The sequence below is a fragment of the Solanum verrucosum genome, unplaced genomic scaffold (assembly GCF_900185275.1).
Source record: "Solanum verrucosum unplaced genomic scaffold, falcon-dt-bn FXZP01000128.1, whole genome shotgun sequence".
Taxonomy (NCBI): Eukaryota; Viridiplantae; Streptophyta; class Magnoliopsida; order Solanales; family Solanaceae; genus Solanum; species Solanum verrucosum.
In genome coordinates, this window is record NW_026020327.1 from 629,159 (window position 1) to 655,748 (window position 26,590).

The 26,590-nt window shown below is 32.5% G+C and overlaps 2 protein-coding genes across 3 annotated transcripts; both read right to left on the minus strand.

Moving 5' to 3' along the window:
* Positions 1-490: 490 nt before the first annotated feature.
* LOC125835684 (uncharacterized) lies at positions 491-2,127 on the minus strand. The gene is made up of 2 exons (XM_049514793.1): positions 1,388-2,127; positions 491-1,022 (listed from the first exon to the last, which is right to left on the minus strand). The coding sequence occupies exons 1-2, from the start codon at positions 2,125-2,127 to the stop codon at positions 491-493; spliced, it is 1,272 nt and encodes a 423-aa protein (XP_049370750.1).
* Positions 2,128-8,361: 6,234 nt separating this feature from the next.
* LOC125835627 (F-box protein At3g54460) lies at positions 8,362-19,634 on the minus strand. 2 transcript variants are annotated; one of them, XM_049514732.1, is made up of 9 exons: positions 19,076-19,634; positions 13,642-16,236; positions 13,333-13,546; positions 12,940-13,224; positions 12,796-12,855; positions 12,557-12,687; positions 12,124-12,238; positions 11,752-11,900; positions 8,362-8,774 (listed from the first exon to the last, which is right to left on the minus strand). In XM_049514732.1, the coding sequence occupies exons 1-8, from the start codon at positions 19,555-19,557 to the stop codon at positions 11,754-11,756; spliced, it is 4,029 nt and encodes a 1,342-aa protein (XP_049370689.1). In that variant the 5' UTR covers positions 19,558-19,634; the 3' UTR covers positions 8,362-8,774; positions 11,752-11,753. The 2 variants fall into 2 exon arrangements, with proteins under 2 accessions (XP_049370689.1, XP_049370690.1); XM_049514733.1 differs by lacking the exon at positions 8,362-8,774 and adding an exon at positions 11,351-11,497 and having other exon boundaries at positions 19,076-19,626.
* Between the last annotated feature and the right edge of the window lie 6,956 nt (positions 19,635-26,590).

Consider the following 26,590-nt stretch of genomic DNA (forward strand, 5'->3'; position numbering starts at 1 on the left):
TATAGGCTCCCCTGCCTGAAATCTTTTAACCCAAAAATACATTCAGAAATGTAATTGCATTGTTTATTTGAAAAAAAATGTGGATATAAATGATAATAGTATAAGGATGTTCCTTACATTTTTCAGATAGTTGAACAATGAAAAGTTAATCATTGTATGGACAGTGAAACTATTAAGAGAGTTTCTGTAATTTTCAAACATGTAAATTGTAATCCATAAAAGAGAAGCAATTCTGATTTTAACACCCAAAACACAGAAGCAATTCTGTAGAAACTACAGTCAAAACAGATAGGCTAACAAGTAAACTCAAGTATCTCCTAAACATTCAAAAGCACAATTAAACAAAGTCTAGCAAGTAAATTCAAGTGTCTCCACAACGTTTAACAAACTTGATCAGCAACGTCATTTTCCCCTAAATGCAAATTGAATTTGAAACCTTAGTTCAACTTAGAAAGATTCACCTTACCCCCTTTGAGTAAAAAACAAAGCTTTATGCATTACTGGGGCATTCATCACTCAGAGCCAACTCCCTAGCAGCTTCATTGGCTTCTTCGTAGATATAGTGAACTGTTGCACAAGTTATACGTTCCAACAAGACGAAAATTTCCTTCAATTTGTCCATAGCCTTTTCATTTGGCTCAGGGCGACCATTAACATATTGGACAAGTGTAAGATCATCTGACTCCACAATCAACTTCTCTGCATTTGGCTTTCCTTCCACGCATCTGGCCAACCCAAGCCTCAAGGCCTCTAGTCCAGCAATCACATTGTCTTCAACATCAAAGTCACCCTTATACCTAACTAAACACGTTCCTTTTTCATCTTGGAAGATGCCACTATATTGTCCTGGCTGATCACCTTTTCTACCAATACCATAGATGTTTAGCTTAATCCAGCCTGGAGGAGGACGAACGTTGTTGCATCTTAAACGACGAAACCCACGAGAAATACCCCAAATTTCTGCAAATTCCTCACTGGTCATGTTGCTTTTCATATCTTCCAAAAATTCCTCTTCAAGATTCCTGCGACACAAAGTTAAAAGTTACATCATTAGGGATATATGAAGTACACCATACCCTCCTATGGTTCCTACACCTCTATCACACTATAGTTTCCTCCAAGCAAATAATTTCAAAGTACTTAGCATAATCCAACCAACAAAATCTAGAATTTCCAACTAGCATTTAAATCAATCACATGTGTAAAGCACATCTTATCACAAGGAGAAGGAACTGGAACAAACATAGACAGACAGAACTTAAAGGGCTACTGATTTCATATGTGCTACTTGGCAGCATCTTTGTTTCCCAAAATCAATAGAACAACAATAGAGAACTGTATTCAATAATAAATGGGAAGTTCAATTTCTAGTCTCACATCTAAGTACCTTTGAATATCCAGCCAATACCATCCTGGTTTGCCAATGTCAATGTTGGTATCCACATCAAAGAAATGCCAGGCAAATCCTGAGAACAAATTAGCATACATCGGACTGTCACTAAGTTTTATGTCAATTTCTGTTGTGAAGGGAAGAATTCTCTCTAAGCGTATCACTGCTTCTAGATCAGGACCACTTCGTGGCGTATTGGTCAGTCTATCACGGAACGAGTTTGTCAGCAAACAAATCCGGTTTAGACAAGATGAAGACCAGTTTGCTCCCAAGAGGTTGCCAATATGATAACAATAAGGATCAGGCATGTAGAACATTGTTGGTCTCTGAGCTCTCCTCTTACAATTTTCATCAATGGTGAGAACCTCAAGATCTAGTTTTTTGAAAACTATGATATCAGCTAGAGACATGTTGGGATCGTATATTACTATACTGTCAATCCAATCAGAAAAATCCCGTTTTAGTAGGAGAACTACAGCAAGCTGAAACTGTGAATGGAAACTGTATTCAATGCTTCCCAAACCATAGATTACCACCTGAAGATGTGAATGGGAGCCTAAAAGGCGAAAGAAATGTTTTTGCATTGTTTCATTCTGTTTAAGATCCAAGTGCATTCCAGCATAGAATCCAGAGTTCTCAACATTCTTCATCACCAAATCAATCTCTTTAAGCAGCCTTTCTGCCTCATCTTGTATGTGAAAATCAACATTTGACTCCATATTCTCACCAAAATTCATCTTTATCAGGTTCAAATCAATTTTGGCCTCTAGCACTTTAAACACTATTTGAAACAGCTAAAACGCAGCAACACTATCTTGTGTTCTGGACTTAGTACAAACCTGCAAGTCAAGAATTTAAAGTACAAAATCCTTAGCAGGCTGAAGTACTTTACAGCGAAAAAAATGCATTTCTCATTATCTGCAACTGTAGAACTCAAAAGTACAGAACTGCTAGCAGGCTGAAAGTATCTAGTCTCCTAGAAAACATATTTCTCCAAATCTTTAGAGTATTAATTGTTGCACATCAAATGCGGTGTTCTTTGAAGCCAAAGATGTATTTCAAGAAACAACTTACTTGACATTGCTTCTCTACTATAAGTTGGTTCAATTGATATAAAAGAGTGCAGTGAAAGCTAAGCGGTATATGAGCATTCCCTCTTTCTTTAATTCATTCAGAACCAATTTATTCTTCCATCTTGGTGTGTTTCAGTCACCTACTTTGACTGCCAGGAAAAATTATTCTGAATTATGCAGTAATGAAATTGATACTCTGAAGTTTCAAATCACAATCTAATCCAAAGAGAAGAACATGAATTTAATTTTTCTAGAATTTCCTTTTTCTGTCTAAACTAATAACAACCAGTTGAACTACAGCAAAACAGTTGCTCTTCTGGACTTAAAATGAAGTGGCAACTAAGGAACTTCTAAACACAGAAAATTTTAGGGCGATGAAAACATATAACAAAACGCTAGATCCTTCAACCGGGTTGAAACAATCACTATTTGGAACTCAATTTAACAGAATCCTCACAAAACACATTCAACAATTTAGTTTTTACAATTGATGGGAAAAAATAAATAAGAACTATTGAGTATGACCGAGTCTGTATTTCATCTAGATAACAAGAAGTTGAACTACAGATAAACAGTTGCTTTTCTGGACTTAAAATGAAGTGGCAACAAGGAACTCTTAACCAAAGACAATTACATGATAATGGAAAAAAATAAGGAAATGCTAGATCCTTCAGTTGAATTCAAACAATCACTATTTCAAATGCAATCCACACAGAATACACACCACAAATCAATTTTACAACCTGGTAGGAAAAAATAAATATGAAAAACAAGAGTAAAAGAGGAGGAAATGACAGCAACACAGTCGGTGAAAATCTAAAACTGTAGCCTCAGTTAATGGAGCCTGGCTTCGCCATTATTGAAAAGCTACCTCTAAGCAATGACTTCCCCGGACTGTGTACATTTTTTACAATTTACTCTTTCCGTGAAAATTATGACGGAGTCTGTATATATGTCATCTGGATAACCAGCAGTTCAACTACAAGCAAATTAAAACAGTTGCTCTTCTAGATTTAAAATGAAATAGCAACAATTGAACACAGAAAAATTAAAGGATGATGAAAACACATAAGGAAATGCTAGATCCTTCAGCAATCAGCGGAATTCAAACAATCACTATCACGAACGAAATTCCCCCAGAACACACACTGTAGTTTAGTTTTACAAACTGATAAGCAAAAATAAATAAGAAAAAAATGAAAGCAGAGTCTGTATAAAGCACAGTTCATCAACTACAGCAACAAAGAAACATTTGAACGCAGAAATTAGAGGACGACGGAAATCATAGATCCTTCATCAATCGAGTTCAAACAATCAGAATTACGAACGAAATTAATCCTCAGAAAACACATAACTACTACATTTTGAAATTACGAAAAAGAGGAGAGACAAACAGCAACAAAGCCGGTGAAAATCTTGCCTCAGTAAACGGTGCCTAGCGTCGACATCGCCATTGAAGAGAAGGCTTCAAACTTCAACGAAATCAATGGAAAAAGTGTTGAAACGATTTTGATTTATGGCATTTTACTTGTGTCAGAGAGTACAGTTAGAAAAATGCAGTGCTCCAAATACGTTTCTTGCGCGCCTTTGCTTATTTATGGAGTAGACTGCCACGTGGCAAGAATTTAGCTTACGTACAAGTTGTTCAAAAAAAATTATATTACCAGATAAAATTCAATTTCAAAAAATTATTTTAAATTAATCTAATTTTATTTTGTAGGTACAAATGGGCCTTTAATTTTGGTGGTGAAAGGAAAGAGAGTTCATAACCATTTTGTTTAGAGAGTTATTAGGTAACAAACTTTTTAGAAATAATCTCCCCTTCATAAAATTCTAACTTTCACTTGTCAAGAAACTATTCAGGATATTTTTAAGATAGAAAACTTGTTAAATTGACTAAAAGTTATGTCTTATAAGCAAAAAGTTAAAACTTAGGTATGTAAGTTGTCCATCAGACACAAGTTCTAACTTTTGCGCATAAGAAAGACGTTTCAGAATATTTCAAGATAGTGAACTTGCTCAATTGAACAAAGGTTCTACTGTAGAGACAAAATCAAGCAGACACAAAAATTCAAGATCAAACACTTTAGGGATAGTAGGTGTAATTTCCTCATTTGATATTGAGAAAAATACAATTTAATGTCTTTGAATCATCTAGTTTACAAAATATATCCATAGAGATAGTGTACACTTTATACTAATATACATATCTATGCAAAAAAGGGTTTGTATTTTTTTTTTTAAATAGATGGAAAAAACTAGGGCTTTTTTTCCTACTATAAATTTAGGCTTATTAATGTTTTTTGAAATCATTGCATGTTTCTACTTTTTATAAATATTCCAGCTTTTGTTTCTTTTAGTGTTAATTTTTGTTCTGAAGGGGTTTTTATATATGGAATATTGTCGTTCAGAGAGGAGAATAGCCAAAGAAGTATTAAAATGTGGGCAAAAAAGAGTATAAAAATGTGAATAATTTAGGGGTAATTTTTATGTATTAAACCTCACAATATTTATTAAAGGGAAAAAGGACAAATATACCCCCAAACTATCGTAAATTGTATGTAGATACCCTTCATTATACTTTTGGGACATTGGTGCCCCTGCCGTCCAAAAACTAGAGCACATATGCCATTCACTTTAACAGAAGACTAAATAGGGACACGTGCAATCTTATCCGTCAATCTGATATTTAATAAATGTCGAATTTGTGGATAAGATTAAGACACGTGTTGTCCGTTAGTATAAAGGATATATATGCTCTAGTTTTTAGACGGCAGGGGCACCAATGTCCCAAAAGTATGACGAAGGGTATCTACATACCATTTACAATAGTTCGGGGGTATATTTATCTATTTTCCCTTTATTAAATTATTGAAAGTATCTATCAAGTATTTATTGAAACAAATTAGTGATATTAACTTAATTTTGTGTGTTCAATATGTGACAAAAATATAGTATTCTAAAAGCATTTATATATAATTTAGATAAATATTATGGAAAATGGGGTTGGAGGGATAGAAGCTATCGGAAATGATGACGAAGATAAGGTGCATTCGAGTGAAGGAATAAGCAATTAATACGGAATCTCGAAATTTATTTTTCCTACTTAAACAAAAAAAACTTATCTGTACCAAACACACCCTTAACTTCTATCCATCTCCAAGTTGATCCCAAAATAATAAAAGCTAAACAACTTCAATCTATCATAGCGTTTTAAGAATAATTCAAAGTTAGGAACCGAGAAGAAGGTATCAGCAACAACTGGTTTTATTACGGGGCAGCTTATGATGTTCATATCGATCTATTATATATGCGCCTGGAGAAAAATCAAATTTGTTTAGAATTTGAGTATTTATTTAAGTTATGTCTAAACAAAAATATTAGCCTAAATATTCTAACCCTAGCTAAATTAGGTTTTGCAGCTATCATAAATAAAATTACTGTATTTTCTATTACGAGAAATTATAGATAATTATTTGACTTTTTAAATAGAATATTTTCCTTCACATAATTATATTTAGGATAGGATTAGATAATCCTTAATACCATAAATATTGGATCTAGAGAGTCCTCAATTACATAAACTCTTACTCTTACTTAATTACTCAATTCATTCATTATATTTTTCTCAATTCCAACTTCTTCTTCCTCTTCTTTCATAATATTTTTCTATGTTTTTTTTAGTTCATAAAATTTATTTATTTATTGAAAATGAAAACAATAAAGAGGAACATGAAGTTTTCCATAATGCATCAATGTTTCTATTGAGAATAATAATGGCACTTGTTAGTGGAATATTCTCATATTTCTTTATTAATTTCTTGATTATAATTTTTGTTATCTTGTATTCTGGGAAATTTATTGGATTCTTGGATATTATTAATATTATTTTGGGTATAGTATTGGCCATTATTTTTATATCCTTAACTTTTTTGTTTTTATTATTAAGTTTTATTGAATTGAAAAATATGCTTGGAACACTTAGGTTTAGGGGGACAAAAGATCAAGATGTTCGTTGTACAACATTATTTTGAACAACTTGCTGAAGAAATTGGGAGCATCACCTCGAATGGATTGTGCAAGTGCATAATTATAATTTAGTTGCGGTTTTAATGTGGGAAACAAAAAAAACTTGCTGAAGAATCACTGGCAAAGGAGATGATTTTTTTTTTTGGATCAGAATTATGTGTTTGTTTAACTTATTTTTTGTAAATTTTGTTAGAATTTTAGTGGTGTACAATATTTTTGCAAATTTTGTTAGTATTTTAGTGATGTTTAATAATTCCTTTGAATTTAAAGGTATTTAATTTGCTTTATCTCATCTTTAGATTTTCATGGATCATGTTTACTATTTTCTCTCATCGTATTAATTTATATCTCAATCTGCATATTACATGATTGTTCGGACTTCGAAAATAACTTTATCTTCCTTTTCCTTTCAAAGATAAGAATAGGATTTTCACTCTTCATATATTTTACTTGTAAAATTTCATTGAGTATATTATTATTGATTAATAACGATATTTTCACCTCTCTTTTTTCAATAATCATTGATAAACTAATGTAATTTGGTGTAAATCCTCTCCTTTTTTTTCAATAATCATGGTAAACTAATGTAATTTGGTGTAAATTTTAAAACTCATTTTTCTTGAAAACTACACTGCCTAAGAAACTCGAAATATGACATAGAATAGAAGTGATGGAGTACTCCCTTTTGTCCACTTTATTTAATTGTTATTTTTAGTTTTCACCTTTATCTTTACTCAATAAATATGAAGATATATAAATATGGTAAAAAAAGGTAGTGTTAAATTGAAAGTAAAGAATAATTTAATCAAAATGCCTTTTTAATAAATGTTTCTTTAAGACCTGGAATAAAACATAAAGAAATAATAAAATGGATCAAAGGGTGTATTCTATTGGATAATTGGTTCATATATATCAAACTCAAAGGCACTCTAGTGTACAAAGTATCGCGTTTTCAATACAAATATTAATAAATGATTCTACTGCTCAAATCCGTAGTTACAAGTTGATTCATTTCTAATATCAAACGGGAGGTAATGTATGTTTTCTTATATGTTCAACATCTCTCTCATATTTTATCAACAAATGTTATGAAAATTTACTTAGCATCATCACGCACCTCCTCCACCCCCCAATCAACTTCCACCCCAATGTACCCATTTAATTGCACAATTTACTCTTTAGACAAATAGTCTTTTAAGTTTTATTCTTACCTTAACTTATTTTGTGAGGCATAAGTTATTTAAGGACACAGAACATAACTAGTGAAATATTATGATGCGAAAATATCTCATAGAAAAGTTACTTGCCTTGAGAGGAGCAAAAATTAAAGACCATCACAAAATAGGAGCAAAAATGCAAATCACCCAATATACACACTTAAAAGATACTCCCTTTGTCCCAATTTATGTGACTAGGTTAAAATTTTGAGATTCAAATTTCTAAATTTTGAGTGCGACTTCGTACATAAAATCTTTTAAGTTTCTTAGTTTACAATTTATATATCTAAAAACTACGTAAAAAGTACTATCAAACACAATAATATTTAAAAAGCATATTAAAAATCTAATGAAAAACATAATTAACTCTCGAAATTTCAACTTGCCACGTAAATCGAGACAAAGGGAGCATTTACGTACACAAAAGAAATCCCAGCTATAAGGTACAAACCAAATGGAGGGGGGCTTTCCCTCTTTTGCATAGTTAGTTGCCACTTACTCCTTAACTACAGTCTACAGAACACCAAATACAAGTATTCAAACGATTTTAACCATTCTCCTCACATTTGGTACAAAACACTTTTACTTAATCCAAAAACTTACAAGCTTGGACAGAAAAACAAAGCATGTGAACATGGACACCCAGAAAATTCAGTGAAAATGATCAATTTCTATTCCGAAGCGGCCACTTCAACTGTATTTTCTCCTACAGAGAGATTCAAAAAAAAGGAAAAGAATAAATTACAAGGATATACTACACTAGTGGAATTTCTCTGACTAGAAGAGTAAATGTACAAATATCTACAACCAATTCTAAGCCAGACTTTGAAGATCATCAGGTTGCCACATCCGAATGCCTGAATTCTGCAATGCCGGTAGAATAAAAATGATTCCACTGGTGGGCAAAAATAATCAAAGAAGCGGCCAACTATCTAGAAGGGTGATACTAGCATAAATAGTCTTGGGCCTCTTGGCACAACTCTCTGCAAGGCAGATTAGATTGCCAGAGTCAGCGATTGACGAGACCCTGCAGTGCCAGTTCATCAAAACAATGGAATTGTCCACCTGTAACCATGAATCAAATCAGCAACCATCTACCTGGAAGATATGAATACTAGTTCAAAATAAAGTATAAGCTTTGGGCTATAGATTTCTCTGCTGCTAATTGGAATTTGGAGGTCATAGGTTCACGAGGTAGTGCTACATGAACCTATTGATCTCTAAATGACAATTAAAGAAGGTTAACATCATTTGGGAGTTTTCTTTCCCCTTGTTTTCCCCTTCTCCTAGCTCAAGTCAAAAGCACAACAATCATGCAAAATCCACACAAGCAGATAGTAAGTACTGATGTAGGAAATCAACCTCTGGTCAAGAAATAAAGGTGCTTAACAGTGACAAGCCAGAATAATTCAATGAGGGAACCATGACTTTCTTGGAGAACTCTTAAATTCAAATGAGAAAACTGGCAGTTCTTTTGTTTCTCTTAAACCTTCACACCAGGACGATTTATATGTACTACTCGTTTCTAAATAGGGAAATACACAATTTCAGTGATGTATAGAATGGTACTGTTTTCTTGGGGGGAAACGAAATTTTAAGAGAATCTTTTTCTATAAAGTAATGATACAAAAATTTTAAGAGGAAGATATAAAAGTACCTAAAGATACACACAAACAGACAGGACTACATGAGGAGTAACCAAAGCCTGAATCTTCTATAAATTGAATAGGCTTCTCAGAACACCAGATGAGTAACCCTGAATTGTCTTATAACAGAGCACCAAAACAACTTACCCGTCAATAGTTTGTAAGAGCAAACTCAATTGGTTTTCAAGTTACAAATATTTCAAACGTATCAAGAAATACATCATTCTAACTGGATGCCAATTTAGCTTCATATCGATGCCATACAATCAAGGGAAAGTGGACTACCCAGTGCACCAACCCATGTATGTGGGGGTGGGGGGTACTAAGACCCTACAGTGCACGTGCATTACTTAACAACCAATCTGGTGTATTTTCAATCATTGGAGACCTGCTTATATATGTGGTTTCTGTTCCGTGTCTGCTATTTTTTTAACTACTAGTTGGTCTCCTAAACAAGTGAACCCTCTTTTTGTTCAAGTATAGCTCAAACTAGTAGGGGAAATCTATATCATCTTATATCTGCTCAGCAGGCCGATTTCATCTCAATACTCAACAATTTTTCCTACTAAAACAAATAAAAGACACTCTTTTTTTATAAGACAAATTTCAGTTCTAAGCAACTAGAGATTTTCCAACTCTCAAAAGCAATTAGTATTGATTATATGGATTCTCCTTTTTTTATTTAGTTATCAGTAATCACCTATATGGAGTCTCTACTTTAATGGTATTCGTTACCTAAATCTTACATGGATTATGAGAAATTACTTAGACAACTTCTCTCCATATGAGTTTAGGTCTATCTCGTCTCATTTCAAGTCTTCAATCAGCACAGTATTGTACCCAGTGTTGTTAAAAATGCTGAAGTGCTCGCTTAAAGCGAGAAGTGAAGCGAAGCAACAGGCTGTCATTCTAATGCCCTGAAGCGACGCAATGGTGAAGAAGCGTGCGCTCCTTTCCAAAGAGCGAAAAGCGTGCTTTTTATTAAAGCGAGAAAAGGCTCGCTTTTTAGAGATAAGAGCTAACTAAGTTTTTTATTTAATTTCTGTAAATATACTTACATAAGTTTTACCAAATATTTTCCCTCCTTTGTCGACTACTGCTGGACTCTATGTAAAAATACTTATGTCAGTTCTTCTTCTCTTCTCTTCTCTTCTTCTCTTTCTGTTTCTCTGCTCCACAAGGTAAGTAGGTTTTTTTTTTACTTTTCAGTTTGCTGTTTGTAATGCTACTTAAGTTAAGTAGCATTACGCATTACTCTATTTTTATTTCTTCTGATTTAAGATTCCTCTGTTTGTAATGCTACTGGGTATGCTCTGCTTTTCTTTTTCTTTTTCTATTTTTGTTTTGCTGCTCTGTTCTGCTCTATTTTTTTCCCTTTGTTTTTTTGCTGTCCTGTGACTGAGACACTGTTCTGTTTTTGCTTGTAGTAAGTTGTATTTTCTTACTCAATATTTATTTCTAGTATCTATTATTTACTTTTTAATCTAAGAATTGAAAGATTTGCTTAATATGATACCTCTATTGAGTTCTTGATTATTTATCTATGAATATTTAATATTTTCTAGTTTTATACTAAATAGCACTTTATTTGAAAAAAGCATGCGCTTCGCTTCACGCTTCGGTGAAGCAGGCCCTTCGCTTTTTTCCGTTTCACGCTTTCCAAAACCCTGATTGTATCAAGGGATGTATTTGGGGTCTTACATAAGACATGACCAAACTATCTCAAGCAACATACTCTCATTGTAACCTCTATATGCGCTACTTCCACTCTGCAAAATATGGAGGTAATAATATAAAGAATGGTAATGGGATCATAAATATCCATCTCCCTTTGGTCTGAAATGTATAAGCCATGTCTGCGAGTTCCAAAAAGCCTCAAAATTTTCTAAAAGAAGAAGATTTACTAGTTTATCTATGCATATTTAATATTTTCTAGTTTTATACTAAATAGCACTTCATTTGAAAAAAGCATGCGACTCGCTACACGCTTCAGTAAAGCAAGCCCTCCTCGTTTTTTTCCGCTTCTCGCTTTCCAAAACATTGATTGTACCAAAGGATGTATTTGGAGTGTTACATAAGACATGACCAAACCATCTCAAGCAACATACTCTCATTGTAACCTCTATATGCGCTACTTACACCCTGTGCAGAATATGGAGGTAATAATATAAAGAATGGTAATGGGATCATAAATATCCATCTCCCTTTGGTCTGAAATGTATAAGCTATGGCTGCGAGTTCCAAAAAGCCACAGAATTTTCTAAAAGAAGAAGATTTACAGAGCACGAATGCTAATTACATAATAGCAGCAAAAAACAAAACCCATAATGCATGACCAAACAAAAGAAGTAAAGTTACTTCAACTTGGAATTACTCATATGGTTACATTTCTGTACCTTCATGCCTTGGAACTAGTCCGAACAAAGTTAAGGCGAGTGAGATAATTGCTTTCAGCGAAATCATGTAAGGTGCGTGGCGCTCGTGCTCCATCATGACCCAGTTTACCATATTCTTCCTTCAACAACCTCCTACCTTCATCAGCCTCCTGCAAAAGTTGTATCCAAAACTGTAAATTCAAGTTGGAAAGTATTTGGGGAAATTTCACTTAATAACCACCCTAAATGTTGATCAAAGTAAGAAAATGGAACTTCCAATAAATGAACTAAGAGATCAGGATGATATCCTTTTCGGCAGAGATGAAATTAATGCAGATCTCTGGTCAGAGGATTAATCCAAATAACTGTAACATTCATTAGAGACAGAAATACCTGTAAGAACATCATCATTTGCTCCTCAATTGTGCCACTCATCGCCAGTGTTTCCACGAGAATAGGGCGTGTAGCACCCATCCGATGAGCACGACTGATCACCTGTTCCTCCATACTGATAAGTATCACGAGAAGTCAAACAATAATGTGTTAGAAAGCTGCGCAAACACTCAGCAGGATAGCTTTTTGATTCTCGGAGAACAATAGTCAACTAAAGTCTAGGAGAAAATTTTGGGCATTTTTCACCGTTTGGAATTTTCCCCCCCAAAATGGTCAGCTTTCCAGTTCATTACTCGGAAGGTTGTCTTTGGACAAGTTAAACTTATGCAACTACATAACCATGGGCTTTTTCCAAAGGCATTACAAGGAAACAAACACAAAGCCTATATGCATAAGGTATGCATAATCACAGTAAGCTAAACATATCTATTACCTTTTGTCCCATATTGGCTCCATTAAATAGACATGTGTCACAAAGCTCAGGTCAAGACCTAAAGCTGCACTTCCGTCCATTAAAAGAGCCATGCAGTCAACATCATGCTGAAATGTTGTCAGTGCTTTCACCTGAATCACGCAAGTATAACTAAATAATTCCAGAAATACCACAGCGACCATCCAAAGAAGTTTGTTAGAAAGATAATCATAAAAATCAGAATGGATAAACAGTCATACCTTGCTGATGGAAGGCATTGGACTATACAAACTGGCAAAACTGATACCAGCAATGGCTAACTGCCAGGAGAACATGGAGTGATCAGACCATCAAATGATAAATTAAAATATTAAACAGAAATGCTCACAATGAAGTACCGTTACCTGCTGTTCAATTACATGTATGTGCTCCAGAAACTGAGAAAATATGATAACTTTCTGTGGAATTATATTGCAGAAATCACTTGATGGCCCAACCAAATACTGTTGCGATGAAAACGTGCTGAAATTGTTTATCCTAGTATGGACATGAGATACACTAGTCTCAACAATTTTGTCCTCGTTAGAGATAATAATCATCCTATTAGCTTCCTTTATTTCCTTTAATCTATCAACAAGATAAGCAACTTTACTGCTAGATGTTGATTGCCAATCGGGATTCCAGTCATCCTTCAGAAGAATAATCAAATATTAGTAAGTAGTTTGTTCCGGGATAACAAAAAATGAACTATAAACTAGGTCTTGCCCAATATGTATGTCCTCGAGGATTAGACCTACCTGTTTATAAGATGGTTGCAACTCAATCAGATCCTTTGGAACGGGCCACTTTGGATTAGGATTTTCAGGACGGGCCAGTGTTTCAGGACTTTGCATCTCATACAAGTTACCACAGCCAGGAATTGTACACTTCTCGCTATCTAAAGAAACACAGTCAAGGCATAATAGATGTTTACAAGGTGTAATCACTGGTAGACGGCACCATACTTTACACCTACATAAATTATTTTAGAAAACAAAATCAAAATCATGATGCATTTGGTCTAACAAAAACATTGCCCACATATGATCTCAGAGGCTATGACTAACCTCATGCAGTTTCCACCAAATAAAATGTGATATTTTATCAGACCATACTCCTCTGAAGTGGGATCCAGACCATCCTCAACTAAGATATCCATAGTTTCTTGAATATCATCACCTGCCTCTGTCACTCTGATATGTCCTGCTACACAGCACGAAAGTCTTACATTTCTGATGGTAGTACTTCGGAATTTCCATTGTTTAGGGTTCAGTAAACTCTCAACATGAGAAGGATCATTCCAGTCTGCCATTAGTATGTTTCTCCGCACGGTTTCTACCAATTCATTATAAGTTCTTGCATGTTCTTCAGTAAAATTTAAGAGTGTTACTTTCTTGATGCAAGGGGGAATATTCTGCAAATCTTTCTTCCTGGCACTGATCATGCACCTGTGAAGTAACTGTAGCAAACGTGACCGACCCTCTTCCATCTCTGCTTCAAATGGCCTGAGAATACCAGCTTCCCAGGCTTTCTGATTCTGTCCATAAGCTTCATCATGGAGGTACTTAAGTAAGGGTTGCAGATGAGAAAGCTGGCTACTGGGGGTGTTTGGAGTTGGTGTTCCAGTTAATAACCAGCGATTGGTAGCACGCAATGAAACAGCCATTTGCAGTTTGTTGGTCAAAGTTAGACTTGAACCAAGGGTATGACCTTCATCTAATATAATTCTCAGCCAATGAACTTGCATCAGGACACTTCTTTTTTTTGGGCCCCACTCAGCACTTAGGCGACTGAATGTAGTTATAACCACATCATAATCCCAAGCAAGACTATGTGCAGAGGGCCGTTTATGATCAGTCCAGACAAAAACTCTCAACTGCCCTCGTCTTACATGCCTCTCAATCTGACCTCTCCAATGATCAACTAGATTTGAAGGGACAACAACTAAAGTAGCCCGAGACAAATACAATCTAAATGAATCCAGAGGTTTACACAGAGCTACTCTTAGGGCATCCAAATCAAAGACCAGGTTCACAAGACCTCTAGGATAGTACCACATAATTGTACCCTTTGCAACCCTCTTGACAAGACCAAAGGCTTGAAATATTTTATGATGGGCATGAGGAACTCCTATGGAAGTCTGTACAATAGGTTGCACCAACCCAGTTGTTTCCATTTCTAACAGCTTCTGTGGTGACAGCTTAGCTAACCAAATTATAGCCTTCTTTGCTTCTGAATCCATAATTGAATATTCATCCTTCAGCACACCGGTAAAAAATGATATATTTTCTTCCAGTCCCCCAGGAGTTTCTTTACTATGAAATCCTGGAAGGCAAGTGATATGTTGCTTATGATCCCAAGAGACTTCTGCAACACTACAACTCTGATATAATGGATCAGTATTCATACTGCAGAACCATGCAGAAGTAGTATCTGCTGCACCGGCTTCTGCAAGCCTCCGCCATTTGTGACAAGCATCACACTGGATCCAAGTTTCCTTGAGCTCATAGTTCTCTGTAGAAGGCTCATGAAACCTCTTACTACTACGAGATAATTTATGTGAATAACCAGATTTCTCATATGCTGAGCTTTTTCGCTGGTTGTTGGAAGCAAGCTTTCTTTTTTTTGAGTTTTTCCTAGCATTTATCTCTTCAGGAAAAGGGGACGCTCCTTCATATGCATACATAAGATCTCTTTTTATCTGGCTATAGCTACTGGTACACCTCGCAGTAGACCTTCTTGGAGTGGAATGTGTGACTGTATGTGAACTGATTTCTAAAATTGCTATATGATCAGCTGAATTAACAACCATGGATCCAAGTGATGTGGAGAAGCTGTTCAAGCTTTTCTCTGGGGTTACTTTCTCTAAAGATAATTGTCCTCTTCGGCCATTGTGTCCAGTAGCTCTACTAGATAATAAAACACCAGAACTGACTGTATCTTCACCACTAAGCTCATAATAACCACACCTCTGATCAGCATTATGCATACACCAGATGACTTGTGCACCATCTGGTGGCTCTGCCAGTGTTCCCTGAGTCTTCAAAATGAGAGAAAGAGCAGTAATAGTTTTACCTAAGCCAGGCTCATCACAGAACATTCCCCCATGGAAATCCTTGATTGTAGGAGCATGCCCTGTGGCTATTTGACCAGAAACAGCATTTATATAAAAAGCAAATCCATCTTCAGTGACAAAATCCATGTACAGTGGGTGCTGAAGTAATTCAACATTACGCTCACGCTGTAACATCCAGTCAACTGCAGCCTGCTGATGAGCAAACAATTTCAGCTTCATACATGGCATGATTGATGCAGCCAGAAATTTTAAATGTCGACATGTTGCAGAAACCCTGAGAAGATCAGCAGGACAAAGTGAAGAAAGAATACTGATCAAAATATCATCTGTTATCACCCAGATACCCGATCTACTAGTATCAAGGGGATTCACTCTTAAAGAATCAGGATTTCCCCTCTTTTCTACACTAGGTAAGCTCTTAAAAATTTCATGGAGCTCAAAGAGCTTTTTCTTGGAAGGGTCAGATGCACTGCAGTGCAGTTTGCATCCTAGAACATGACAGTCAGACAGATTCCAAATACTAAAATCCTTTTCAACACCAAGTTTAGCAGACTGAAGCATAGAACTCCAAGCTTCCCAGTCACAACTGTAAAGAAAAATTAGGGACATTCATTAGAATCAGCTGCACAGCTGCATTAAATATTTAGGACATAAATCAGCATTAGCTGCATAGACAATTAAATGCAACGGAATTTTCTAAAGCTCCAACTCAACTAGAAATTCTACGAACCACTGTTAATAGATTCAAGAACTGCCCATCAGGTCACTTGGTGTAATGGTGTTAAGATATTAGATAATTAGTAATTATTTCAACTGCAAATTCGACAACCTAAAACTCCATAGAAGAATATCTGAATCCATCTTCATTAGAATTGCATTTTCTAAAAATTTATTGCACATTGATGTCACAATTACTCCAACTAAATCAAAGCAGAGATGCAAAGGAAAGTTTTTTCTCTTCGTTTTGTCAGAATAATTATCACCCAAAAAGAAAAGGGAAAGAAAAACTTTTAGCACCTAAATCTATACTATTAATCTACAACCCACCGATTCTAATAAAATGTTGCTCCTATTGAGTCAATGGTATCCCTAAATTAATCATCCATCATGGTTCACTAATTACTAAAATGATCCTATCAGTAGCTTGACTAGCAAGAGAGCAGGACAGGTCTTTCCACTATACTAAACAGGATAAAGATGACATCAATTACACAATTTTTGGCTGTTCCTGCCTTGGCAACAAGATTAATAGTCCTTTAAGTTTATAAGATAACTAATACATTTAAAAAATAACACATCAAAAGTATCTACTCAATCCCTGCACATCAAAAGTATATACTCAACTAAAAAGCCTTTGTGAAATATAAGTCTTTGTATGATATGAACCCAACCTTCCTCCCCCCCCCCAAAAAAAAAACCCCACAACCCCTGTTTTTCCTTGATGGTGGTGTCATAAGCCATTTTCAGTAGACACTAGACAGCAAACAAACACGGAAAAGGACAAAAACATTCTTCACAAGATGAGAGCAAGCATTAGATGAAGCCGACTTTGTCCATCTCACATATCAACTTCCTCTATTGATAGCGTATTCCAAGTCCACTAGGAATCATTTATGATGGGTGGATAGGCAGGAGGGGATCCCTGTAACCGGCCAACAAGGTTAGTGAGGTTCCTGCTATGCTGAAGTGAAAGATCTTTCACTGTAGTGGAAAGAAGACAAGTGGGAGCGAGCTGAGTGAGAGAAAAGCAAGCTTTAATGGTGGCTTACAGTGTTATCAAAGGCGCCCATAAGTCATGAAGTGAGGCGAGGCTCAAAATGCATTGAGCGCTTTGCCTAACTTAATGTGAGCTTCAGAATCGTCATCAAGGCTCTAAGACTGACTTTTCCTTGTGAATGAGCATTTCCTGAAGAGTGAAGAGGCGACGCGAAACCATTGATATTTCACTTCATCTTAAAAAACAATCAATTTCTTTGTCCATATAAGTATTTGTTATTTATGCTTATAATTATTAGTCTTGGACTATATATATATATATATATATATATATATATATTTGTAAGTTTTCTTCATTTGCGCCTTTTCTCAATTAAGTCCATGCTTAATTTGCGCTTTGCGCTTAAATCCCCAATGAACCTTAGAGCTTTTTAGTGCTTTTCGTTTTTGATAACATTGGTGGAATGTCTTCGCATCCTATTTCATCGACATAATTAGAAGCAATGGATTTTGTAAGTACACAAATGATAGACAAATGAGTTGGAGGTAGTTAAAGCTGATGTTACATGGCTCTGATCCAGCTTGCTCATACCTCAACTATTTCATTGGGTACCTGCTACCTCCTACTAGCATAGAATACCGGATAACTCTGCCTACCAGAACTTAAGATAGATGAGAAGAAATCAGTTAATATCTTTTGCCTCCGCTGAGATTTGAATTTGAGACCTCATGCTTCTCTTCCCGCTTCACTAACCACTAGGCCACACCTTTGGGCACCCCAATCATGCTTTCCTTTAATTGGTGCTCACGATACGCATATATATTAATTGAAAGCTCTTTGAAACTCATCATTCTTTTCTTTAAGGAATTAAAAAAGGGTGTTGAGTTTTAACATCCCGCAAAGGTAGAGGTAAGGATTGCATTCATATTACCCTCCCCAGACCCCACATGTGTGATTTTACTAGGTATGTTGTTGTTGGTTTGTTGTGTTCTAGCAGAAAGTTATACAATGAAATTAAACTTTCAGAGATCTGACACCTACTGTTGCAATGTCTTTTGGTGCAAGTTGGATTTTCCATGTTGTGCTCACAATCCTTTACACATTTCATCTTTTATTGTTGATTTCTTTGCACCTTCTAGATGAAAAGTTGATTCTTTTACTGTTTGACGTATCGTATGTTCTTTGTACAAATATATTTGCATGACTTAAAGTTCATGAAGTACATCCACTAAGCATACATGGAATATAACTATAGTGTCCTGCCTAACTTGATGCACCACGACTATTCCATTCTATACTTGATTTCTCCCACCATTGCCACCACTACAGGTTGGTGTACTAGTTGACTTCACAAACGTATGCTGGTTAAAATAAAAACATAGAATAATCACAATCTAAGTAGGTAATATTCATAAAATCTCAATATACAATTATGAAGTGGATAATGGATTTAGTGTTTTCTGAGCTTGCACAGTTGCACATCACCTGGACTACTAAGCTGAGCAGTCCCAGTGTAGGGTAAGCACAGAGAATGCTCGAGAAATTATTGATAAATAACTACACTATAAAAAGTAATTAACAGACTTTCATGGATTACAGGGGTTAACTGCATTCTTATTGATTTTAACTTTTTCTTAGATCCCAATCAAATTCATTTTTTTCAGTTCATATTTTCCAACATTTAACAATTTATACTTGATATGCCCACCTGACATGCCGGAAAAGTGCTGCAGCAACAGGGCCAGACTTAGGGAACTGCCAACCAGACCACAAAGCTATAGGCAAGTACACATCCACAAGAACAACAACCCTAACTTCTTCATCACCGTCATCAACGCAACGCTCCACAACCTCAACAACCCTAGAAACAATCTTCAAGCATTTTTGCATTACAAGTTTGTGTAACTGATGCACCACGCTTAAACTACCATTCACCATTCCAATTCTGCTCCGCTTCTTCATCGGAACAACATCATTCCGGTCCTCTTCCGTCTGAGAACCAATGGGACACAATTCAACGTCGTTATCCGTTACAAAGTGGACATTAGAACCGTCTCCGGCGATGTAGCACTGTGAATTTAAAGGGAGGGTGCTATGGAGCTCGGAGGAGTGCGGCAGAGACGAAATTTCAACGGCTGTAAGAAAGAAACCACATAGCTTGTGGTCTGGAATTGAATAATCAACCTCCATTGCTTAATTTGAAGCTTCGGAGCTAAGCATTCATGGAGAAGATAGGGTTTTTAAACTGTGAGCGAGATGGGGAACCCCGGAACCGTGCGTCCCAATTTTCTATTGTTAAGAGAGAGAAAGAGAAACCCAAAACCAACTCATTAATTCACAATTTTTTGAAAGTACAATTCGTATTTGAATTTAGGAATGTTTTTAATAAAGTATTGAAAATATAAAAAATAATTATTTTCACTTTTTAAAAAACTAATTTAGGACCCGTTTGGCCCAAGAATATTTGGAAAAATGGGGAAAACTTGGGAAGTGGTGTTTGGTCATATAATTTGCCAAGTATCCTAACTTTCAAATACTAGAAAAAAATAGTATTTGGGTCAAGTTCTAAGGGAATTTTAAAAAATTCAAAAATTACCCCCAAACTTTTAAATTTTATAAAAAATACTCATGATTTGTTAATTTCAACTAATATTTGTTACTATCTCCTTCGAAAAAGTTTGAATTCTAATTTGAGTGACGAAATTGGAAAAAATAACAATTTATTTTTAATGGATTATAATTATAACTGAATTAATGACAAATTTAAATATGTGATTAATGTATTGTCGTGCTTATATAGTTATTTTGTTGTTGTTGATTGTTATCAATTATGTTATAAGGTTATTTTTTAACGGAATATATTCACTATAAATAGATAGTACAAATTTATGGGTATTTTTATAATTTTTAGAACGTATGGTATAAATCATATTTTTTTAAATAGTCAAATATTCTTGGGAAAACTTGAGATCAAACATATGGTGTAATTGACCAAAAACTTGCCCTAAATATTACTTGCCAAGAATATTTGGAAACTTGGGTCAAACGCTAGCTTAGTGTAGCTACAAGACATTACACATGTATATATGAGTTTTGGCTAAAATTGAGTTAGTTGAGTATATGACATCAACCTAAAGTGCATTCTTCTGCTATATAAGTGAACAAAGAACATCTTTGCACTATTCAAAAAGTTGCAAGATTTATCATTCTGTCTATTTCATTAAGAAACTCACGTCACCAACAAAAAATGTGTCAAGTCGAATGAATATATGTACACATGGTTAAGCTAGTCAAGTTGGGTGATTTTTCTAATTTTTAGAAATTGAGGGCTTAAATCATATTTAGACAAAATATATTCAAATTCTAAATATCTTTGCAAAAAGTATGACCAAATACAGCTCCAACTTCAAAACTTTCAAATAAAGTAATTATTCTCTTATTTTCATAACTAAACGTCTATGTAATTTCACTAAATTTTCAGCATTTTTGTACATTGTATAAAATGTGAATTGCATTGTATATAATGTACATATGTACTAAATATTTTATTAAAGAAAATCTCTAAATAGTTGGGCGTAATATTTTTAAAATGATTTTTTTTACATAATCTTTCTAACCATCGGAACCAACTATATAAACATTTCAAGACTTATGTAATGTAGCAAGTTAATTTACTTGATGATGCAAAAAATATATAAACTAACAACATACAAATTTAAATTCTGAGAATGAAAGATTCATTTCCTATCCATATACTTTTTTTTAGGTAATTTTGGGCTTCTCGTCGTGGCTAAGACATGACCAAATTAAAAAATATTTTTTTTATTGGTTCAATCAGTTTCTTAACAAAAATAGACTGAGAATGGTTCTTAATAATTTTTGAATAGTATAAAGATGTTTTTTGCTCACTTAGATAATATAAGGATGTATATTAGATTTGAGTTATAGTTAAGGGATGATTTTAGCCAAAAGCTATATGACGTAATTAATTAAAAAATATTTTATTTTTATAAAGATAATTAAAAATATATAGAATTAAGTGATTTCATTATTTTATGAATGATATTGACTCTTTTGGAAAATGTTTTAATTTTATTATACTGATTTTTATATGTAGAAATATATATTATGATTTTTTTTGGAAAATGTTTTGATTTATTATACTGATATTCTATATGTAGAATTATATATATTATGAATATATATAAATCAAAATTGAAAAAATTATACAATTATCAAATTATCATACTATAACATATCAAATCAAACTTAAAATTAAATTAAATTAATTTAATATAATAAGTTTAAAATCAACACTTAAAACAATCAAATCAAAATTCAAATACCATTCCACGTACATCTTAGCTCACTAGATGTGGGCTCGAAGTAAGGTATGGAATTGAGCTTGCACCATAGCACTCTTAAAAGAATCGGCGTAAGGGTATCTCTAACCTTATCCTCTATTTCACTCTCTAAATATAAATTTTTTTATATATATTATTTTTCAACAATCAATTCTAACTCAATTCTATATTTTACTCTTTAAACAAGAATCTTTTTCTCAATCCTTAATATTATATTATTATTTTTATTTAATTATTATTTTATTATTTCATGATATAAATCTTTCCTTTTTTTTTCTAAATAATCACCCTATATAGTTTTTATGTAATATAAAAAAAAATTCAAATCCTTTATTTAGTATAAAATTATATTTTATTCTAAATTTCTAATGAACATACGAATAAATGAAAAAAGAAATCAACAAGCACAATCGCGCAATCTCAACCACAACTGCTCTAGATCATACACTAATTTTTTTTTCAAATATTGTTAAATATGGAAACAATCTACCGAATTACTAAATTATTGTTGTGAATTTTAAAATTATTATGTTATGTATTGCATTATATTGTTATCTTGTATTTAAACTATAATGTTATGTATTGTATTTTAAAATTTAAAAATTTAACTTATCATTTTAATTTTGTGCATTCTTCACAATGAAAATTAACAATAATATCAAATTATATCACTTAAAATGACGATTTTTAAAAAAAAATATCTGAAATATTATTAATTTGGATGATAGTAGTATATATTAAATAATATATTACATTTTAAAAGAATTACAAATATTATAGATTAATTAAATAACCTTACATGAAAAATAATATGTTAATTACAAAACAATAGAAATAATAATATAATATTCAAAAAGTAAAATAGAGAGTATGAATAGTAGTTTTCCAAATTTGGAGAACTACTATTCAACTCTCTATATTTGAAGAGTAGAGAGTAAAATAAAGAGTGTTTGAAGAGGGCATTATCTGTTTACTCTCCAAACATAGAGAATGCCAGAATGGAGAGTAAAATAGAGTGAGGGCATCTCCAACCTAATCCTCTATTTTACTCTCCAAATATAGAGTTCTCTATTTTTTCATACAACCAACTCCAACCTAATTCTCTATTTTACTCTCTAAAAATGAATTGTTTTCTCTCTCCTCAATATTATATTATTATTTCTATTTCATTCTTATTTTCTTATTTCATAATATAAATCCTTTATTTCTTTTTTCCCAAATAATTGCTTTATATAATTTTTAATGTGATATGAAATTATATTTTATTCTAAATTTTTAAATAGCATAAATTGCAAGAAAATATAATATAATACATAAATTAGGGGACAAATTCAAATAAAAGTGACATACAATTACATAAACACTCAATTTTTAAAATTATTACGTTGCTCTTAAAAATGCTCTATTAATGCTTTACGGAGTTCAAAATGAGCATTTTTGTCCTTAATTTTTTTATGTCTAGCTAAAAATTGTTTAAACTGAAAATTTTCATCTACCACCATTTCTGTAGTTGGAGTTGGAGCCTCTACGGCATCTTGAATTGGTGCATTGAGATCACATTCATCCTCAATTATCATGTTGTGCAGTATAATACATGTAGTCATTATATCATGTAGCATTTCTTTTCTTCAAAAACGTGACAGTCCTGCAATAATTGCAAGATGTGATTGCAAAACTCCGAATGCACGTTCAACATCTTTTCAGCACGATTCTTGTTTCATCGCGAAATATTTCTTCTTTTAGGAATAAGGATCACGAATAATTTAAATAGTTGTAGACCATTTAGGATATATACCATCAACTAAGTAATAACCCATATCGTATTCTTTTCCTTGAATAACATAATGGGCGGGAGGCGCAATACCGCTAGCAAGATTGGAAAATAAATGTGATGACTCTAAAACATTAATATCGTTATTGGTGCCAGGCAAACCAAAATAAGCATGTCATAACCAAAGGTCATAATCAGCAACAACTTCAAGAATAATTGTTGGTGATCCACTACGACCTGCGTATTGCCCAACCCATGCCGTTGGACAATTTTTTCATTTCCAGTGCATGCAATCTAGACTACCTAACATTCTTGGGAAACCACACTGCTCACCAATGCGTAGAAGCCTCGCAACATCATTAGGTGTTGGTGATCTTAAATATCGCTCACCAAAAACCTCTACAGTAGAAACTATTAGTGATCCAAATGTTCGTGATTACCTGCAACGAGAACAACATCGAATACTTGAAAAAAGAAATCGACAATTACAACCGCAGTCACAACCACAATCGCAACAATTCTCGGAATCATATCCTAATTTTTTTCTGAATAGTGTTAAATCTGGAAACGACCTACCGGGTTTCTAAATTATTGTTGTGATCAATTAATTATTAAGTTATGTATTGTATTTTATCTTGTATTTAAATTATTATGTTATGTATTATATTGTATTGTTATCTTGTATTTAAATTATTATGTTATATATTGTATTGTTATCTTGTATGTAAATTATCATATCATGTATTGTATTTTTAAATTAAATTTTTTCATCTTGCCATTTTAATTTTACGTATTCTTTATAATGAAAATTAATAATAAAATAAAATTTTATTATTCACGAAAATTAGAAAAAAAAATAAAATACTATTAATTTGAAATTAAAATAGTATATATTAAATAATATTTTTAAAAATATTATATTACATTTAAAAAAGAATAATGAATATTAGATATTTAATTAATGGAATTATATGTAAAATAATATGTTAATTAGAAAGTAATAGAAATAATAATAAAATAATAAAAAAGTGAAATAGAGAGTGTGAATAGTAGTTCTCCAAATTTGGAGAACTCCTATTCAACTTTCTAAATTTGAAGAATAGAAGGTGATTTGGAGGTGGATTGGAGTGCCCATTCTCTATTTTACTCTCCAAATATAGAGAATGGAGAGTAAAATAGAGGTGGGTTGGAGATGGTCACCCACCTCTATTTTACTCTCCATTCTCTATATTTGGAGAGTAATATAGAGAATGGGCTATCCACAATACCCTCCATTTCACTCTTTATTCTCCACTTATAGAGAGGTAAATATTAGTTCTCCAAATTTGAAGAACTGTTATTCACACTCTTTATTTTACTTTTTGATTATTTTATTATTATTTCTATTATTTAATAATTAACACATTATTTTTCATATAAGACCATTAATTAAATATTTACTATACGTAATTTTTTTTAAATGTAATATAATATTTTTTAAAAATATATTATTTAATATATACTAATTTCATCTCGAATTAATAATAATTTAATTTCTTTTTAAATTTTCGTCACTATAATATGATTTGATATTATTATTAATTGTCACTATGTTGAATGCACAAAATTAAAATGATAAGATGAAAATTTTAATTTAAAAATACAATACATAACATAATAATTTAAATACGAGATAAAATAATACATAAATAATAATTTTATAACAACAATTTTGGTTGAAATTTATGTCCACTAATTTGTATATTATATAATATTTATTTGCAATTTATGTTATTTAGAAATTTAGAATAAAATAAAATTTTAAATTAAATAAAATTAAAATTTATATTACATGAAAATTATACAAAGTAATTATTTGAAAAAAAAAAGAAAATTATATTATTAAATAAGAAAATAAGAATGAAATAAAATTACAATATAATATTGAAGAGAGAAAAAAAATTAATTTTTAGAGAGTAAAATAGAGAATTGAGTTGGAGATGAATGTCTGAAAAAATAGAGAACTCTATATTTGAAGAGTAAAATAGAGAATAAGGTTGGAGATGCCCAAAGCAACATAACAAAAGAGAGATTTCCAAAATAGTTTCTTATTTTTGAGCTAAGACTCAAAGTGCTCTCTTTTCAATACATAGCATTAATGAACTCTCATTATTGTAATATTGATGCATTTTTAATTAGAGTTAGGCATGGTATGGTATATATCGAATCCTCATATTATATCGAAATTTTTGATATAGTGATTTTGGTATGATATATGATATACATTTTAATTTTTTTTGTTATTCGGTATGATATTTGGTATTTAAAGATGACATACTGAAATATTGAATATCATACCAAAGTGTGTGTATATATATATATATATATATATATATATATATTATTAAGAAGATACTAACAAATATGCAACATAGTATTGTATAAAGTATAAACTAAATGTTTCAAAGTTGAAGCCGTGACTACTCTATTTTTTTTATTGAAATGTATTTTAAACGTAATTAATTAACAAAAGGAGTTGTTTATACTTATTTTTCCAACATATATTTTTACATGTGTAATGTGTTAGTATGATACAATTGAAATATTTTTGAATTGTCAAAGTCATAATATTTTATTATACGAGTATATATTAGTCGAAGTTGAACAAACTATGTTACCGATTTACCATACCGCTAAATATCGAAACCAAACTTAAAAATATCGAACCATACCAAATGAATTTGGATTGGTAATAATATAATAATTTTAAAAATTAAATATCAAAATTACGATTACAAAGTTTTAAACACCATACCATGCCATGTCCCCTACTTTTAATCTTTTCCCAAATTTTAATCTATTTTTCAACTTTAATTTTATCCACAATTTAAAGTATGGAATAATCAATCATCTTTCTTTATAATATATATATATAGTAGAAACAATATCTCTCTAAGAGAAAATAAGAAGAGTTGTACGTATTCGTTATTTTGTATAATCTAAATATCATTGCAATTAATTAAGTTAAGAATCTATCTTTATTTTTTTAAACTAGACAAATAATATTTCAAGGAAATAAATTTTGTACTTAAACATATGAAATCTGAAG

What these genes read in the sequence shown, in the direction of transcription:
- LOC125835684 (XM_049514793.1), bottom strand. Translation starts at nt 2,127, where the DNA reads ATGAATTTTGGTGAGAATATGGAGTCAAATGTTGATTTTCACATACAA. An exon ending in TATTGGCTGGATATTCAAAG is followed by an intron (nt 1,023 to 1,387) that starts GTACTTAGATGT and finishes TTTGTGTCGCAG; the next exon opens with GAATCTTGAAGAGGAATTTT.
- LOC125835627 (XM_049514732.1), bottom strand. Translation starts at nt 19,557, where the DNA reads ATGGAGGTTGATTATTCAATTCCAGACCACAAGCTATGTGGTTTCTTT. An exon ending in CAATGCCTTCCATCAGCAAG is followed by an intron (nt 12,688 to 12,795) that starts GTATGACTGTTT and finishes TGCGTGATTCAG; the next exon opens with GTGAAAGCACTGACAACATT. An exon ending in AAATGATGATGTTCTTACAG is followed by an intron (nt 11,901 to 12,123) that starts GTATTTCTGTCT and finishes CAACTTTTGCAG; the next exon opens with GAGGCTGATGAAGGTAGGAG.